Source organism: Oncorhynchus nerka, linkage group LG27 (assembly GCF_034236695.1).
Source record: "Oncorhynchus nerka isolate Pitt River linkage group LG27, Oner_Uvic_2.0, whole genome shotgun sequence".
NCBI classification, from domain to species: Eukaryota; Metazoa; Chordata; class Actinopteri; order Salmoniformes; family Salmonidae; genus Oncorhynchus; species Oncorhynchus nerka.
In genome coordinates, this window is record NC_088422.1 from 67176085 (window position 1) to 67195179 (window position 19095).

General features: G+C 45.6%; 1 protein-coding gene across 4 annotated transcripts in view; it reads right to left on the reverse strand.

The window, feature by feature from the left end:
* The window catches only part of LOC115112186 (CD276 antigen-like), a 79682-nt gene that overhangs the window by 22066 nt on the left and 38521 nt on the right, over positions 1-19095 (reverse strand). For 3 of the 4 annotated variants that reach the window (XM_029639050.2, XM_029639049.2, XM_029639051.2), the window contains exon 5: positions 4543-4677. In XM_029639050.2, the coding sequence (XP_029494910.1) occupies positions 4543-4677 (135 nt within the window). Of the gene's footprint in view, positions 1-4542; positions 4678-12336; positions 14697-19095 lie in introns of those variants that run through there. The other variant, XM_065011910.1, reaches the window with a different exon arrangement.

The following is a 19095-nucleotide window of genomic DNA, read 5'->3' on the forward strand; positions in this document are numbered from 1 at the left end:
AAATATATATGCTGCTTCGATTGTAATGTCCACAGTCCTTCATACATCGCACTATTCCATTTCCGTTCCACATTCCTTCAAGTCCATTTTGTATTCGCATTTTGAAAACACCAAACTCAGACAGTATGTGTATGCCCACAGGTTATAATTTCTCAGAGTGATTCATTCAAATCTCCAGCTTTTCAAGTGAGTTGTTTTCCCCCTTTCTTCGCATGGCATAGCTACCTATTTCTGGATCCCTCCTCAGAATGATTATATGGGAGGATTTCACAGGAATCCATTTGAGAAGGTCACATATTTGAGCAGCTGCCCTCCTCTAAATTCTGGTGCCAAGAGGACATTTAGTTTAAACAAACATTCACTAGAAACTTTTACAGCATCTGGGTTTTTTATGATGAAGACAGAGGGAATAGAATCACCGATGTCCTATATCTCTCTCTCTCTCTCTCCCTTTATCTCAGCACTATGACATCACACTCAAGCTCTAAAAGTTGGTTAGAAAATATCAATAATGAATGTGGAGTGTAAATGTTCTGTGAGAGACCTTGAGCCGCCTCTCCTCAGTTAATGGCCAACACTTCCTGTCCTGACGGAACAACCTCTGACACTATGGGAAGAGCAGCCTCAAGGGACACTTCTACAGTACCAGGATGAAACAGGCCTTTCAGAGACGCCTCTATGTCAAAGTCAAAATGGTGGCTGCCATCCACTGAGTTTGAGTGAAATTTGCTCTGGCAAGGGGAAGCGGCCATCGTAAAACACTGAGATGGATTTCAGAGTTTAGGTCCAATATAAGAAGGTTATTTAAGTGATTAGTTACATCCCATACGCATGCAGGGATAAAAACAAGTGAGTGCAGCAGCTGGATGAAGCACCTGGAAGATGGAAGCTCACAGAGGACAGATATCCCCTGTTCCCAGGGGAGTGATGTGAATCATCCATGTCCCCACGGTGACCTTCATCTATCACAGAGGGCCATTCGTCCCATGTCACCGACATATAACACACTCCACATAGCACACTCCACATAACACACTCCACATAACACACATAACACACTCCACATAACACACTCCACATAGCACACTCCACATAACACACTCCACATAACACACTCCACATAACACACTCCGAGGGTATGTCTGATTAAATCACACGCTCATTTGAATGTAAAATGAGCTTCAGGAATATGGTACACTGGTCCATTTACAGCATATGTTGGACATGTATGGTATACACATTCATTATGCAAGAAAGGAAGGAAGGAAGGAAGGAAGGAAGGAAGGAAGGAAGGAAGGAAGGAAGGAAGGAAGGAAGGAAGGAAGGAAGGAAGGAAGGAAGGAAGGAAGGAAGGAAAAAGGGAAGAAAAGTAAAAAAGGAAGGAAGAAAGATGTGTACTGCAACAAATACTAGAATAAATTGAGCTTTCATCTCCCAGACTCCAATCCCACTTGCTGCTCTGCCCGGTTAGGATACACATCCACTGCTCCATATACATTATGACAGGGAAGAAAAATGACTTACTATGTTTTGGACTATTTTTGACCCCTCTACCCTCACTACCCAGAGTTTCAGAGGAGAGCGTCAACTTCAATCTGGCCAAACCCAAGAACACCATTAAAAGATAAGACAGCCTCAATTAGGTTGCGCTTTCCTGCTTCCTGCAGTTCCAGCAGCTGTGAATGTGCACTTCAACACATCTCCACATCTGTATTCATAAGGTATCAATTTATATGGGTATGCGAGTCTGCGTGCTACGTGAAGAAGTCAGTGTATGTTACTCTTCAACTCGGCAAACAGGGATCATGAAGAACTTGGAAACATCCACAGACAGAGAACAGAATGAGTCTTAACCTCTCATTTAGTTGAATGGTGCACCACCAGTTTATCAACCCTCTCTCTCTACTACTACTGGAGGAGCAGCCTGCTCCTTCTGGTTACTGGAGAACAGGTCTGCGACCCCACACAAACTTTTGCTCATGGTATGGAATCAGTGTTTCCCCTAGGATTCTTTTCAGCAGCAGAGTGGGGGGGTAGCGGCCATGAAATGAATATCAGGGAAACACTGGGAATGTATTGTAATACTCTCTCCCTCTCTCTTTCCGTTTCATTTTGATTTCATATGTTCCATCGAGCTATAATTATTCTTGCCTCTGAGTGTGTCAGTTCCAGATGTATTTTTAAACCCCAGGGACCAGTGCAGACACGGGCTGACCTTTATTTAAACATCTCCTTCACTCGGGGCACATCTCATTACAGCCAGGCCACCGGCTCCCCACCATACATTCTCTCAGTCAGTCTCTGCTCTGCCTGCAAGCCGTCCCCAGCTATTCAGTAGCGCTCATTATCAGACTCTTCTAAATGAACTTCCTGCAGACAGACGGGGTCACAGCATCCCTCCACAGCAGCAGCTAATCTCATATACATACAAACACTGTCTGGGTGTTAAGGTTCTGAACCAGTTGTCCAAGACACTGGCACATCATGTTAACATGTCATCCCTGGTAACCACCACTCTCCTCCCGCTGTCATCCCTAGTAACCACCACTCTCCTCCCGCTGTCATCCCTGGTAACCACCACTCTCCTCCCGCTGTCATCCCTAGTAACCACCACTCTCCTCCCGCTATCATACCTGGTAACCACCACTCTCCTCCCGCTGTCATCCCTGGTAACCATCACTCTCCTCCCGCTGTCATCCCTGGTAACCACCACTCTTATCCCGCTGTCATCCCTGGTAACCACCACTCTCCTCCCGCTGTCATCCCTAGTAACCACCACTCTCCTCCCGCTGTCATCCCTGGTAACCACCACTCTTATCCCACTGTCATCCCTGGTAACCACCACTCTCCTCCCGCTGTCATCCCTAGTAACCACCACTCTCCTCCCACTGTCATCCCTGGTAACCACCACTCTCCTCCCGCTGTCATCCCTAGTAACCACCACTCTCCTCCCGCTGTCATCCCTGGTAACCACCACTCTCCTCCCGCTGTCATCCCTGGTAACCACCACTCTCCTCCCGCTGTCATCCCTGGTAACCACCACTCTTCATCCCGCCGTCATCCCTGGTAACCACCACTCTCCTCCCGCTGTCATCCCTGGTAACCACCACTCTCCTCCTGCTGTCATCCCTGGTAACCACCACTCTCCTCCCGCTGTCATCCCTGGTAACCACCACTCTCATCCCGCTGGCATCCCTGGTAACCACCACTCTCCTCCTGCAGTCATCCCTGGTAACCACCACTCTCCTCCCACTGTCATCCCTGGTAACCACCACTCTCCTCCCGCTGTCATCCCTGGTAACCACCACTCTCCTTCCGCTGTCATCCCTAGTACCCATCACTCTCCTCCCGCTGGCATCCCTGGTAACCACCACTCTCCTCCCGCTGTCATCCCTGGTAACCACCACTCTCCTCCCGCTGTCATCCCTGGTAACCACCACTCTTATCCCGCTGTCATCCCTGGTAACCACCACTCTCCTCCTGCTGTCATCCCTGGTAACCACCACTCTCCTCCCGCTGTCATCCCTGGTAACCACCACTCTCATCCCGCTGGCATCCCTGGTAACCACCACTCTCCTCCTGCAGTCATCCCTGGTAACCACCACTCTCCTCCCACTGTCATCCCTGGTAACCACCACTCTCCTCCCGCTGTCATCCCTGGTAACCACCACTCTTATCCCGCTGTCATCCCTGGTAACCACCACTCTCCTCCCGCTGTCATCCCTGGTAACCACCACTCTTATCCCGCTGGCATCCCTGGTAACCACCACTCTCCTCCCGCTGTCATCCCTGGTAACCACCACTCTTATCCCGCTGTCATCCCTGGTAACCACCACTCTCCTCCCACTGTCATCCCTGGTAACCACCACTCTCCTCCCGCTGTCATCCCTGGTAACCACCACTCTTATCCCGCTGTCATCCCTGGTAACCACCACTCTCCTCCCGCTGTGTCTTCCACATAATCTGGGCGCCAGTTTCACTATTATATAGGTCATCTGCAGTCCTACTCTGTGAGGGTTTGGGAAAATCATTGGGACAGTCATTTTGCATTTGAACTAGTGTCCTCAGAAGGGTCTGAAAGCAGGACGGGTCTGTACATTATTCACCTCATCAACTCTACACACAATAGAAAAAAGTTTAAAAAACTCTATAATAATCTCTATTTTAATGTCCAGAGGTATTATATCATCAATGTTTCTCTCTCACTTTCATCACTTTTGGCTCTAATAAAGTTTTCTCTAATCTTTATACTGTTATGCTTGTGCAAAGACGAAAGAAAGCACCCAATCACACCCTTCTTTAACCTTGGAAGATTCATGTGGGATTTTAGGAGTTGTGAGGCCGCCCAACTATCTCCATTGAAATGAGTGTTCAAGCGTAGTCTCGGCGTGTGTTTATGGAACGGCTCAGTGTGTTCCTGTGAAAAGTGTTGTTCAGAAAGACAACAGAGCGGTGCTGTTGAGACAGACTGCAGAGTTGAGTGGGCCTGCTCTGTCCACCTCACAGTTGTACAGACAGACAGACAGACAGACAGACAGGTACCTGCTCTGTCCTCCTCACAGCTCTCCTTGATCTTCCTACGGCAGACTGCAGCCAGGGCGATGAGCAGACCCAGCAGGCACACAGCCAGGCCCACCGTCACCCACAGAGCCACCGGGGGAAACACCATGTTCTGACCTTGGAGAGGGGGAGCGAGAGAGCGAGAAATGGGGAGGGAGGGAGATCGAGAAAATGAGACTGTTACAGTTAGTAGAGAGGAGGGCACACAACATGGTCATCACCATGACTACCACCATCATCTTCACCAGTGCTATGGCTGCCTATCACCATCCCTATAACCATCACCATCATATGTGCCCTAACCACATCATTATTGTCACTATATTACAGATCATCATCATCATCATCATCATCACCCTCCTTATATCATGCCTGTATCCTCTGTGCTTCAGGGAACATTTTCTTTATTTGAAATGAACAAGATGTGGTGATTCATCAAGATCCCTTTAACAAACACTGGGGTGTTAAAAACATGGCCAGATGGCAGAGATATCTCAGCAGTACTTTGTGTTGTCTTTTTTTTTGCCCACCTCCTCTCTCTCTACCCAACAGCCTTGGTACTGCGAAAGAGGATGTGGGCACTAGGTATCCTCATGCCTTCTGCTGCATTCACTGTCTGTCATCTGGAGTAATGATGCCCAATGACATCACTCAGTTTTATCCTGTTAATCATAAATATAAATCAAATCGGATGTTATATTCGTATAATTCTGATGTTACACTGCCAACGTAAAAAGAAAAACAGAGGCGGAGCATTTCTCTGACAGTTGCGAGGATGACTGTCTATCAGACAGCTTAGCACATAATTCACTCTAGAGAGACAATTAAATATCAAAGTGAGAGACAGCATCTTGACAAGATAAAACCGACAACAAACTGGTCAGCATTTCCCCAGGGCATTCCAATGTAACAGAATAAAGTTGAGATGGAAAAACAGCTTGAGACACTAAATAGCTTGAAGGCTGGCTATAATACAAACTGGCCTCCTTCAGAGAACCCACTCTGGGAAAATAATTGTAAAAAGTGTTGAAATTGACTAGCGTTGGGATGGAGAAATGACCAAGCATCTGTAAGGGATTGGCACAGGACAGACGGAGAGGACAGAGACACACTATTGCACAGCCAAGATGGAGGTCAATAGGAAGTCTCTTTCCTATTGAGAGAGAGAGAGAGAGAGAGAGAGAGAGAGAGAGAGAGAGAGAGAGAGAGAGAGAGAGAGAGAGAGAGAGAGAAAGAGAGAGAGAGAGAGAGAGAGAGAGAGAGAGAGAGAGAAAGAGACAGAGAGAAAGAGACAGAGAGAGAGACAGAGAGAGAGAGACAGAGAGAGAGAGACAGAGAGCGAGAGAGAGAGAGAGAGAGAGAGAGAGAGAGAGAGAGAGAGAAAGAGAGAGAGAGAGGGGCACTGCTGTCCATTGCAGTGGATGAGGAGGGCCAGGAATGTGTCATAATGGTAGATGAGACAGGATGCAGAGAAATGGAGAGCTCTAGGGGGGGCATTCTCTGAGTAAGACAGAAAAGGTTAGTTTCACTGAATTTCACCTCCTATCTGTTTGTTTACCTTTATTTGGCCAAGTAAGTTGAGTGTTTGAATCAAAACATGTTTTGACAGTTTGTGGCCATGAGAGCCTTCATAAGTATGTGATTCTTGGAACACATTATGGGAAGCAAGATTATGCTTAACCACGTAATCCTATTTATGATTAACCATATTACATGGCTATTGTATGATATGCCATGAAGAATCATAGGATATACACAATATATCTTTTTGGCATATATTTATATATATGATGCGATCCTGGTGCAATATCCAATCAAAAACAACCAGAGTGACTGATATTGTTTAATATAAGGATGTTTGGGTGGACCATAATCATCATTGAAATTTGATGTAAATGTCTTTGCTGGATGTATTACTACAGATTGGCTTCTAATATCCTCTGTTCAAACCCATATCAACAGCAACATGTCATATAGAGAAAGGAGAAAACCTAGATAGTCCATCTTGTCATTTTGACAAAGCAGTGTATAGTTCCTTGGGCCAACCATGACTGATGGACTCCACTGCCTCTCTGTAGAGCTCTTTGCTCTTTAAAAGATGACCACTGTATCCATTGTAATACCAAATGCAAAGGCCAAATTACAGATGAATGCTAGGTAGTACCGTGCTCTGCTCGCTGTACTCTCTGATTCGTGCATGAAGTGTCCACATAGAGCTATAATAAGACAGAGAAGTAATGAACGTGTCTGGCACTTTGAAGCAGAGCGGAGCTGTGCTCTCAGCTTCTCCCTCTCTCTCACCCCTCGCTCCATTCTCTCAATCCCTAAGGGCAGGCTGATCAAGACAAATGTCGTAGTCGGCTATCATTTCAGCGCTGGGGCCCCAAAGGGCTGAGGGATCATATTTTTCTTTTTCTCTTGTTTGATGATGTGATTTTTTTTTCTTCAGAAAGAGATTTGTCCCTAATGGCTCTGTTTACCTATCGTCTCCTTCCCCTCCTCCCATTCCTTCTCTGCTGGGGTGAGGATGGAGTGTTTTGGGCTGCCTGTCACATCATTGAATGTTGGGAGACTGCACAGCTGCAGTAAAAGGGCCACAGAGGTGCAACTTCTGGGCTCTGCACTGAACTCAACACATACAGTTTATAGAAGCAAAACACAGGTCTATTTATGGAAACATCACAGCAATTACAGTGAGATGAGACTTGGAGTTTGGACCGGTCTACAGCCCTTAAATATTATCAGGTAGGTCGACTTGGGTGTAGGTGTTCGAAAGGAAGTGAAGGCATAAGGTAAAAATATATATATTTTTATGGGAGTGAATGGTAGTATGATTAAACACCACCTAGATATGGACTCTTAATAGAAGGCCTGCATGACCAAGAAATACATTTAACTACCCATTCATTCAATAAGACACACAGGGGGCCTCACGTAGGCCAAGCTGAAGGTAAAAGCCCAGATTGACATTCATTTTCCTGGAGCCAGAGTGTTTTAAGTTCAGCCAGTGCCTACGGTGGAATAAAGTGCTCAGTCCTGGCCTGTCGTCTCAGATTGTCTCAGTTCTACAACGTCATGACAGACGAAGGATCAAAGCTGCTTTCTCTATCTGGGGTGTCAGCTGAGTTTTACATGCTCAGGACAAAAAACACCTCCTTAACTGGGACCGAAGGAGAATAATGTCCCCTGACAGACAGACAGACAGACAGACAGACAGACAGACAGATAGACACCCCACCACGGGCTAACAGGAGCCCCAGGGCTCATTCCAGGCAGGATGGGGAATGAGGAGGAGCATAGAGGGGGTCAATAAGCTTGCTCTTTCATTGTGAGGCTAAACCAAAGGCCTGGCAGCCCTGGCCTTCAGAGCTGCTCAGGGCTGGTGTGATGTGTGAGGATCAGGGGGCTGCAGACAGACAGTGTTTCAGTGGGGATCACAGGGAGGCAGGGTGGACTGGGGGATGGCCCTAGGGTGGAGGGACACTGAGACCCACCCCTGCTGGAGGGCCTAAATACCCCAAGGGCCCAAAAAAAGAAGTCAAGGCCACACTACAGAGAGGAAGAGCAGGCATGAGAGAATGGAAAGAGAGCGCGGGAGAGAGAGAGCTCCACGGGACTGTTAAAAAGCATTCTGCATCTCTACAATGATGAGTGATGAGTCAGTTAAAGGGGCAGGAGAAATTCATTGCGTGATTACACAGTATAACACAAGAGACAATGAAGCCGTTGAAACGAACGCACGTAAAACCCATTGGGACAATAGCAGCTAGTCGACCTAAATCACATTCACAACCCAGTCTGCTGTGAATAATGTTCACACCTCGCTGGGAACAACAGCTCTGCAGTCACCAATCAACAATCAATCCATCAACAATAAGCTGTCTGGTGATTTAAAGCTTTATTTCCTTCCCTACATTTAGAAGTTGTGAGATCTGGGAGGACTGTGATAGACTGGCAGTCATAATAACAACACTGAAGGAAGCAAGGAGCCAGAGCAGTGTCAGAGGTCAAGGCTCGGCCAGACTAGAAGACAGACAGAGAAGAAAAGACAACATGATTTCCTTTTTTGTATTATTTGGGGGAATAATTTAATTTAATGGCCGACTTTGAGTTTGTTTCAGACTCACACCCATTGTCACAGTTCATCACGGTCAGAGAAGGTGATCGAAACATTGCCATTACAGCATGAAAGGGCTAGCTGCTAGAGGTAGCGCTGCCTCTCTGCCGTCTGTCCTCTGACTGTCCCCGGGTGCATATCTCACAGAAAGGGAGGACAAGGAGGAGCTCACCTCACCTCACCGGGAGAGGGAAAACTTGGCAAACTGAGATGGATGAGCACAGCTTTCTGTCCTGTCAGCATCTTTGCACTGAGCATTCTCCCCCTTTTCTTGCATTTCAATGAATTGCTTTTCGGGCTAGATACCACAGAGCTGTCTTATTGGCATGCAGGGAGGGTAACCACCCCCTCTCTAGAACAACCCAGCTCACATTTACTTACACAATTTGTCTGACATTATTGCCCTGATTTGATACCGTGGTCTTATGGAAAACACAAAAATATGAGGCGCACACAGAGGCGCATTTTGGAAGAATGTTTTCTAACACCACTGGAGGTGTCTGGCGGTGTTTCGTGTGTGTGTGTGTGTGTGCGTGTGTGTGTGTGCACGTGTGTATGTGTATGCCTCTGTGCATGTGCGTGTGTTGTGTGTGGTGGGTGTGAGTGACTGGGCTGGAATAGGAATAAGGCCTGCATGCAGTACCATTAGCCCACTCTCAAACTCTAAGCTGTCTTTCATGCACATCAGGAAGTAGCTTGTGACCTTTCTCCTAGGATGTATGCTTGGCTCTAGGTTCCCTGCCTTTACTTCACCATTTAGCACAACGCTGCTGAGAGTTTAGAATAGTGAGTTGCAGTGGGAGGTCACCTCCTCACCGCAATGAGTTTGACTACTGCTGTGATCAATCCAGAAGTGAATACCAGTCCAGTGGCCCTCCGACCCTCCCTGCAGCCTTGCACCTCAATGGTCACATTCCCTTGAGACAGCCTGGATTGAACATGGAATGGCTGTGTTTGGGTTACAATTGTCTGATATTGCCTGTACTGAGCTAGACCTAGTCTCCACGTGTAGGCAAGTCACACATATTGAGACATTGTCCCTATGGGCCTCTAGATTAACTTCTCACTAAGACACTAGTGGCTCACCCTGCATAAAGACTAACCTACAGACAGAGTCAGAGCACTCATAATAATGAAAATGTACTTTCATCTCCCATCCGTTTCACTATAATTCAATACAATCTCTTTAAAAAATCCCTCCAGATAAATATCCAAAATGTCTGACTGTGCTATAAAACATTGTTTACAAATATAAAAAATAGGGCCATAAAGAAATTCCCAATCTTATCTAGTGTCTAGTGAAAACAAACTGTCAGCATCAGAGGTTTTGGTTTAATACTATGCTCTCACAGCTAGGAATAATCTTCAGTGTAACACATCCATATAAATACTGGTTTGGCCGTGCATTTAATCAGTGCGTGGGGAATCTAATCCTCAGGTAAATTCAGTGGGGTGATTTAAAATCTCATTCCAGCAAGGTTAACATGATTTGATCATTTACCGTGTACCAGAATCAGACTATATACCCAGTAGGATGGCTAATGAAGCATATTGGCATCCTAAGCATGTTCCAGACTGAGGGAGGGAGTGAATATGTGTCGGTGGAGTTGACAAAAACTAGCCTAGTATGAGAAGAACTGGGTCGACCAGCCCTAGCTCCTCACAGGTAGCCTAGCGGTTAGAGCGTTGGGTCAGTAACCGAAAGGTTGCTAGACCGAATCCCCGAGCTGCCAAGGTAAAAAAATATATATATATGTCGTTCTGCCCCTGAACAAGGCAGTTAACCCACTGTTCCTAGGCTGTCATTGTAAATAAGAATTTGTTCTGAACTGGCTTGCCTAGCTAAATAAAGGTAAAATAAAAACAGCTCCTCACTGCTTGTCAGCTCTGCCGAGACCTCCATTAAAAACTCCTCTGACATATCCTGCAGCTGACAGAGACTCCATCACTTCAGCATGCCCTCCTCTCAGGAGAGACTGGCATTAAGATGTCGGAAGAGGCAGAGTGGACTATCGATTTTTCACCACTTCCATTTCGTGCCGTAACAGCTGAGGCAAACTTTAGGTTGCAATAATCAGTTTAACAAGTCTTGTTCTCTACATTTTTAATTTGTTTTTCAAACAAGGGTCTGACTACAAGAGGGCGGAAGATGTGTAGGAGGGAATCGCTAGTGACAGCTATCAGCACCTCTGCCGACAATCTGCCGGGCTGATCGTGTCTGATATGAGTGGATAGGCTGAGAGCAAATAGACAAGGCCGCACTGCAGAGAGGAAGAGGGGGCAGGAGAGAGAGAGGGAGACCATTTGAATGGCTACTGTCAAGTACAGCCCTACTCCTAACCCTATAGCCTCAATGTTTTGCGGGAATAAACACTACCAAAAGCCACTCTGATTGGCTCTTCGGGCATGCAAGTTCTTTACCAGAATCTATTTAAAGGTGTGAGAGTTAACACACGACAAAGTTGACACCCCAGAGAATATCATCATCATCACAGACTCCACTACCTGATATAGTATAGCATGAAAGGTTGATGTGTTTACCCCCCCCGCCACTCAGCAATATCAACATTTGTAGACACCCACAACATTAAAGATGTTCTTGCATCCATCCTAAACCCTCAGTTGAGTGAGTTTGTTCTTTAGTCTGCCTTCTCCTCTCTGCAGTATCACTAGGAGAATATATAATGACAGGATTTCTTAAAAAGACATGCCTCTGTATATCTTTGCCTAAGGCTCTCATTATAAAACAACATTTCTCATTTTGCTCTGCTGCAGTCTTTGGTGGTTACTGAAGAGATGAATATTCTCAGAGCACTCAGGAGTAGCTGGCTACGGCCCTGCCACTGCCTCTGTATCAGGCCAGAACTGTCTCCACCAACCACACAGCTGCACATCTTTAGGAAACAGCTACTTATTCTCACATTCACAATAAAAACAGTCTTAATAAGAATGATTTGAACCCAAACATAGTGGTGCAATCGGTTGTTTCTTGTTTCCATAGAAATGCAAAGCAATGCTTTGGAGTAAAACATGCTAATTGGTGACTTCTTCTACTGCATGACTCATTTCCTAGTCTTAAATACAGATTTTTGGGTGGGTGGTGATAATATGGATGTTTTCCTGAGCTGACAGGGACATAATAAGGTCCAAAAAAGGTAGATAACAGAATCCTTAGTTTGTCATATGTACTTAAATTCAATTTGTATGTGCGTATGAGAGAGAACGAGAGAGAGAGAGAGAGAGAGAGAGAGAGAGAGAGAGAGTGAGAGAGAGAGGGAGAGAGAGGGAGAGAGGAAGAGAGAGAGAGAGAGAAAGAGAGAGAGAGGGAGAGAGGAAAGAGAGAGAGAGAGAGAGGGAGAGGGAGAGAGGAGAGAAGAGAGAGAGAGAGAGAGGGAGAGAGGAAGAGCGAGAGAGAGAGAGTGAGAGAGAGGAAGAGAGAGAGAGAGAGAGAGAGAGAGAGAGAGAGAGAGAGAGAGATGGAGAGAGAGAGAGAGAGAGAGGAAGGAGAGGAAAAGAGAGAGAGAGAGAGAGAGAGAGATGGAGAGAGAGAGAGAGAGAGAGGAAGAGAGAGGAAAAGAGAGAGAGAGAGAGAGAGAGAGAGATGGAGAGAGAGAGAGAGAGAGAGAGAGAGAGGAAGAGAGAGGAAAGAGAGAGAGAGAGAGAGAGAGAGAGAGAGAGAGAGAGAGGGAGAGGGACTTGAACTGCTTGGCAATTGACATTGAGAATGAGTTTGGCTGTGGATGTGACTTACTGGAGCCTCCGCTCCACTGAGATGGCAGAGTAAGGTGGAGGAGGTCTGTAACCTCCACTTCCACTCAGAGCATTACTACACTCACTTCTTCCTTCACCCTTCACTTAAAGAGCATGATGCTCCTGGCTGCTGCATTAGAAGAGACCACAGTATGAATACCAACGTCAAGCTAAATGTATTTTAACACTCTCCAACATTTCAACTTTAAGACTGTATGCCATGAGACTACCCTGGTTTAAATCGTGTAAAAATGTTGTCAGTCAGCCGTCCACCAGCGGGTGGTCTCTAAAACACAGCGTGCCGAACGATTGGCAGACAAACACCAGATCAACATATGGTGCGATGTGTGCGAGCCTAATGAGGCCTTTTTCTCTGTCATACTGAACAAGAACCAATACTTTAATTCGAGAACAGACATTAGTAGCATACGGAAATATGGCAATGTGAAAACTGCTCAACACATAATCCCACTGACCATTATATTATGACCATAATGGTGAATTCTTGATTAATTCATGGTGATAAGTATGCCAATAAAAGGAGTAATCCTAACCTAACTGTTCAGACTGATGCTGTTCTGAAATGTTTTTCAGGGCCATAACAACCAATCATATTGCTGAGGCTTACAATGTGTGGGCTAATCTTAAATAGTGTGTTACTGCTATTTTTCAGCACCATTACCACAGTGTCTGATCATTAGGCTACTGTACAGCTTCTGGGAATCAGGGCCCCAGGCCTTTGAAGCCACTGGGAGGTGTTTTTGTTCTCTCTCTCTCTCTGCACTTCTCTAAATAGAAATGAACTGTGTCTTATGCGATGTTCCATGTTAAACACATGCCCTCCAAATTCTTCATTAGCTATATAAATAGCACACTGCTCCTTACTGTTGCATTAACTACAAAATATACAAGTATGATCTATTACCATACCCAGGGGCTCAACTTTCACTGGGTATGGGGGGTCATGTCCCCCCTTCATTCTGAATTTTGGACCGTGGACACCACAGAGTGGGCTAACAGGCTGTGTGAAAGTAAAGCTTCTGGAAGGCTGGCTGGTTGGACCAGCACGGGAGAGTTGAGCATAGTTCAGTGTGTATGTGTTGTGCTGTTTCATCGAGTTATAAAAGCAAGCAGAGTAGAAACTGGCTACTCTTTAGTGTACTGATGTAGCTGGCAAGGTAAACTGAATACCATGCACTCATAAATGTAATTCCTCTGCTGGAGGTGTAAAACACAAAAAGGGACAGATTTGCCTATGTGTTTGTCTTGTGAAGGCTGGCTAATTTCTGGTATGTACTTTTATTTCAGCCTGTCTACAGATTCTCCCTTCTCTCCTGTTTTTGTTTGCTTGTAAATGTTGATACTGGTGACTAATATCTGGAGAAACTGTGTAACGAAGCTGTGTGGCTCAGTTGGTAGAGCATGGTACGTGCAACGCCAGGGTTGTGGATTTGATTCCCATGGGGAACCAGTACAGAGAAGAAAGAAAACAAGTATGAACATGTATTCACTTGCTACTTCCTGTAAGTCGCTCTGGATAAGAGTGTCTATAAAACATGTATAGCTGCTAAGAAATTCATTGGAAGGTTGGTTATCCTCCCACGATGTCAAGTTATGTATCACCAGATTTGATTTATTACAAGATTGAAGGTATACTGGGCAACTTTCATAAGGTCAGGATGCCTTATATGGAATACAATATGACTAAAGGAGTCTGTATTGAAAACATGCCCACGTCTGGGGAGATACTTATTTAGGCAATCCTTAGCTACTGGGTTGCTCAGTCCTGGCCCTCAGGGTCTGCCATCCTGTGAGTTGTCATTCTGGCCTTTTACGTAACACACACAAAACCAATCAATTAATGTTTCACTAATATCCAAAAGCTGAGTAGGGTGTGTTGGTTTGGGGTGCTGCAGGGCCGTAGACCTCTAGGGACAGGACGGGGGGACCCAGCTATATTGTTTGCAAGTAAAAAGAGCTTTACAGTACCATTAGGCCCATGATATTAATTACATGGAGGATTTGCAGTTTCTGTGTGTTAATGTATATTTGAGGTGTACAGTATGTGTTTTTTTGTTGACTCCAAACCTTTCCCTTGGGAATTAAAAAAAATAAAGGTGGGAACTGGGAAGGAAATTGTGTTGGGAGAGAGTTGAGTTATTGACTAGACTGGTGGTGTCGGGCGTGCAGGCAACTCGGGCTGGCTGGTCGGGCTGGCTGGTCGGTCTGGCTGGTCAGTCTGGCTGGTCAGTCTGGCTGGGCGGTCTGGCTGAAATGTGATATAGACGATGTCTTAATAAAGACAATCAAAAGTCTTAGTTTTGTTAGGCTATTGGTTAAAGGTGGAACACAATATGTATTATTGAATTAACTTTGATTTAGTTCAGAGACTTATTAATCATTTAAACATATTTAATAATGATCTCATACCTAGCTTGTGTAAAAATGCAGGAAATGAGCTTTAGATGCACCAAAGAATTCTGTGGGAGGACCCCAGATCCCCCACCAGGTTATGTGCCTTCCCCCACTTCTAAAACCAAAGTGGCCCCCCTGACCATACCCCTCAAGTCATTTTGAATCAAAAGGAAATGGAAACATTTCCAAGTTAGTATAACACAGCCATACTATAACTATCACAGTCTCAGGCAATATCATGGTTGCAGACGCATGATATGATGCATTTGACTCCTAAAGGAAGACGTGTATCACCACTGCAGCCAGGACCTTCACCAAGACCACACTGAGTGTACAAAACATTAAGAACACCTGCTCTTTCCATGACAAATACTTACCAGGTGAATCCAGGTGAAAGCTTCGATCCCTTATTGATGTCACTTGTTAAATCCACTTCAATCAGGGAGGAGACAGGTTAAAGAAGGATTTTTAGCCTTGAAACAATTGACATGGATTGTGTATGTGTGCCATTCAGAGGGTGAACGGGCAAGACAAAAGATTGAAGTGCCTTTGAACGGAGTATGGTAGTAGGTGTCAGGTGCACCGGTTTGTGTCAAGAACTGCAACACTGCTCTTTTTAGTTTTTTACACAACAGTTTCCTGTGTGTATCAAGAATGGTCCTCTACCCAAAGGACATGCAGCTTACTTTGACACAACTGTGGGAAGCATTGGGTATCAACATGGGCCAGCATCCCTGTGGAACGCTTTCGACACCTTGTAGAGTCCATGCCCCAAAATTGAGGCTTTTCTGAGGGCAAAGGGGGGGATACAACTCAATATTAGGAAGGCGTTCCTAATGTTTGGTATACTCAGTATATGTGGCTATAATGTTGTATGTGCTTCCATGTGCTGTGATATAATGAACAGAGGGCCTCAGTCTTTACCTAGAAGTAATTTAGCAGAGGTGTAACTAATCACTACCAGTCATTTATCTCATCCCTATCTCTATAGCCAGCCAGCCAGCCAGCAGGCCAGCCAGGAGTCTAACAGAAGGCACAGCCTATGGCTAAAGCGCAGAGGACTTGACTTGGTTAGCATTTAGCTCAGTTGGCATAGGGCTCAGATATATACTGGTTGCTCTGGAAAGTCTATCCGGAAATTGTCATGCTCTCTGTGTCTAATGTAGGATCATGCTGGAGCATTCAAATGAAGTTGCATTAGTCCTTAAGCCTTGGGTTGGTTATTTTTCGTTACCAAAGATATTAAACTATCTATCTTATTATGGATTTCAATATCATTTCGCTAGAATCGCTTTAATTTGATCTTGCTATTTCTCTCAAAGCCATTTCTGCTACGGATGCCCGCGGTAATGTTTTTAAGGCAAACATAATGGAATTGCATCTTATTTGATAACGAGGGACGTCTACCGTACACGGTTGAGGCCCCAAATAACCACAGACGTAACAGAGCCATTGGAGGCGACAATGACACGAACAACGGCATCAGAAACCTTCACTACCGCAGTAGACTACAGCTTTGCTCATCACCCAGCAGTACAGTAAATGGCTGGAAGTAGGCAGACAGATACATTATAGATATGACAGGCAGTATAAGTCGTCATTTCCCTGTGGACAGTTTCTCTGTAATGAGGTGCAGGTTGTCATGCAGGCGTTTAGAGGCGTGGGTTTGGGGAGGGAGTCAGAGACAAAGGCAGGCATGGCTAAAGAGGACCAGCCATACCAGCAGGAAGGAGATGTTAATGTGCCCTGAAGGCGATCCTAGCCCTCACAGCTTCCCTCTTTCCACACCGGTCACATTTGGCTATGTCAAAGATGGCTGCCATGTTCTAATCAATGCTTTCATCACAAATGTAGGACCATAATATTTGGTTTCGAGAGTTAAAGGGCTGTGATGACACTGTCCCTGCAGATGAAGGCAGATGACTGCAGTACTAAATGTTGAGTCTACTTGAGTCATTTCAGTCACATTTACAGACAGTAAACAAACTCTTTTGAGTGGTTTAAGTCCATGCTGCAGGGAGGGAAGTAAGAAAAGTCCTGGGCCAGTAACACACCTCTTCAGGGAGACGGCCACACTAGCTCCATGCTTAACTTTCATTCATTTCACACTTTGTAATCAATTACTGGTCTCTAGAGCTATCAGTGAGGTGAGCTACCTTTTCCAGGAACGGGCCCAAGTCTCTCAGCGCCTCCTAATTCAAAAGACATTACAACGCTAGACAATACTCTTTGTGTATGGGTGGCCATTGATTTGGACTGTTTCAAGGCACCAGAACAAAGCGATTTACGGAGGTTGCAAACATATTTTGTGGGACAACATTGCATGGTCTTATCTGGTGTAGAGTTTAAGCATAAAAGAAATGGATATGAATAATTAAACGACCAAGCCTTTGAAGGTATGCCCAACCGTTTTCTGTGGGCTACTCTCTGCCCAATGTCTCTCAAAAGGCTGCACCTAATATGATTTGAAATCGTAAAGCAGAGGCTGACTCCAGGCCTCCAGAAACCAATCCCTCTTACAGGATAAAACAGCAACTGTGTGAAATGTACACTGCAGGCCCCTTGGCTCAACCCCACTGATAGTCAGTCCCCCCTCACTGTGACTCTGGGAGGGAAAATAAAAAATGAGCCTGATCAATGACAAAATAGGGCCTTTGCCCTTTTACTGCAGCCATAAATATAATCTGTCTTGAAGAAGAAAGAAAGCAGGAGAGGAGTACAGGGCGTAAAGAGACAGGTTCCCTTCAGGCTCTGGGCAGGCATAAAGATGTCACAGTACTCCACAGTGTGGAGAGGAGAGGAGAGGAGAGGAGAGGAGAGGAGAGGAGAGGAGAGGAGAGGAGAGGAGAGGAGAGGAGAGGAGAGGAGAGGTGAGGAGAGGAGAGGAGGACGTGCCCAATGTCATGCCATGGTGGCCTGGGACTAGGCCGTAGACACTTATAGAGTCATGTACTGGTGATGGCTCCCCTGTGGTGAGGGGGAGGACAGGACAGGACCACATAACAGGCCCAAGCCCACACACGCACACAGACTACCAGACAGCCGCTCACAGCAGAGGTAGTCAGGCCGCAACGCTCCGACATTGTATTTTCAACTGCAGACATAAAATACATTTTGACATTCAGCCATCGCAAAGACCTTTTATGCCAAAAGGAGACGACAACAGTGAACAGGAACAGGAAGGCATAAATCCCCAACACAATGAGAGGGAGCTCATTTTATCTCTGTGATTGTTGAGATGCTACAAGAGCAATGCAGTGAGCAGGAACTGGCCTGGCCCTAATCCCTCATTCAACCCAACAATCCCTCAGAGCTGCAAACGGCAAGACTGAGAGCATGCCAAATAATACTGTGAAGCCATAATACAGGGATAAAACGTCCCCATGTTGAAGGCAAGGGAGGGAGGAAAACATTCAAACAACTTAACAACTCAACATGGCAGTGACAGGAGCAAATGGCCCCTGTTCATAATCCTGAGAGGAAATAATGTGCTTACAAAGACTGCCATTGGCCTACCTGAATTTGTTTTAGACTGCTCCCTCCATTACTCCATCTCTCTATTTGGTTGCTGTTGTGCTAGGGGGTCGTGATAAGATAGTGTGTATTCAGGGAGTGAGGGAGGTAAAGATAGAGAGGTAGAGAGAGAGAGAGAGAGAGAGAGAGAGAGAGACCCGTCTGTGCGTTTGGACAGTAATTAATACAGTGTTCCCCTCGCTGCTCTGCTGACAACGGATTCATTCATACTGCTGTTTTCCTCCTTTTCCAAAGGCTTAGTTAATTGCATTTAAATTAGCCCTGTAAAAAAGTCGAGAGTCGAGAACAAGGAGTAATACAGTGTTTTGTTTTTAGCTTGCTTTCGTTTGCTTACTTGTTTTTTTTTAGGCTTGCGTAAGCTTGGCAAGCAGGGCACTGGCAGGTACCAATTTAGACGGCAACATATGTCAGGAACAAGCACCCAGAACAGGTAATAACACAGTCAGGGAAAAAGGGAAGAGGCTAGCACAAACGTAATGAAGGAAAAACACAGCAAAGCTTTATGCTGTCTACTGCAAATGGAAAGGCTGTGCTAGGACTGCCCATTAGCACCTGTGTGACACTGTCTCTTCTGCCTATTAAGAGTCATGTTGGAGTGTGCATGGAGCTATTGAGGCGTGGATGTGAGTGTGAAAGGGAGCGAGCTGTAAAAGTGTGTGTTTGAGAAAGAGGAAGAGAGAGAAACAGGGGGAAAGAGAAAACGTGAGAGAGAGAAACAG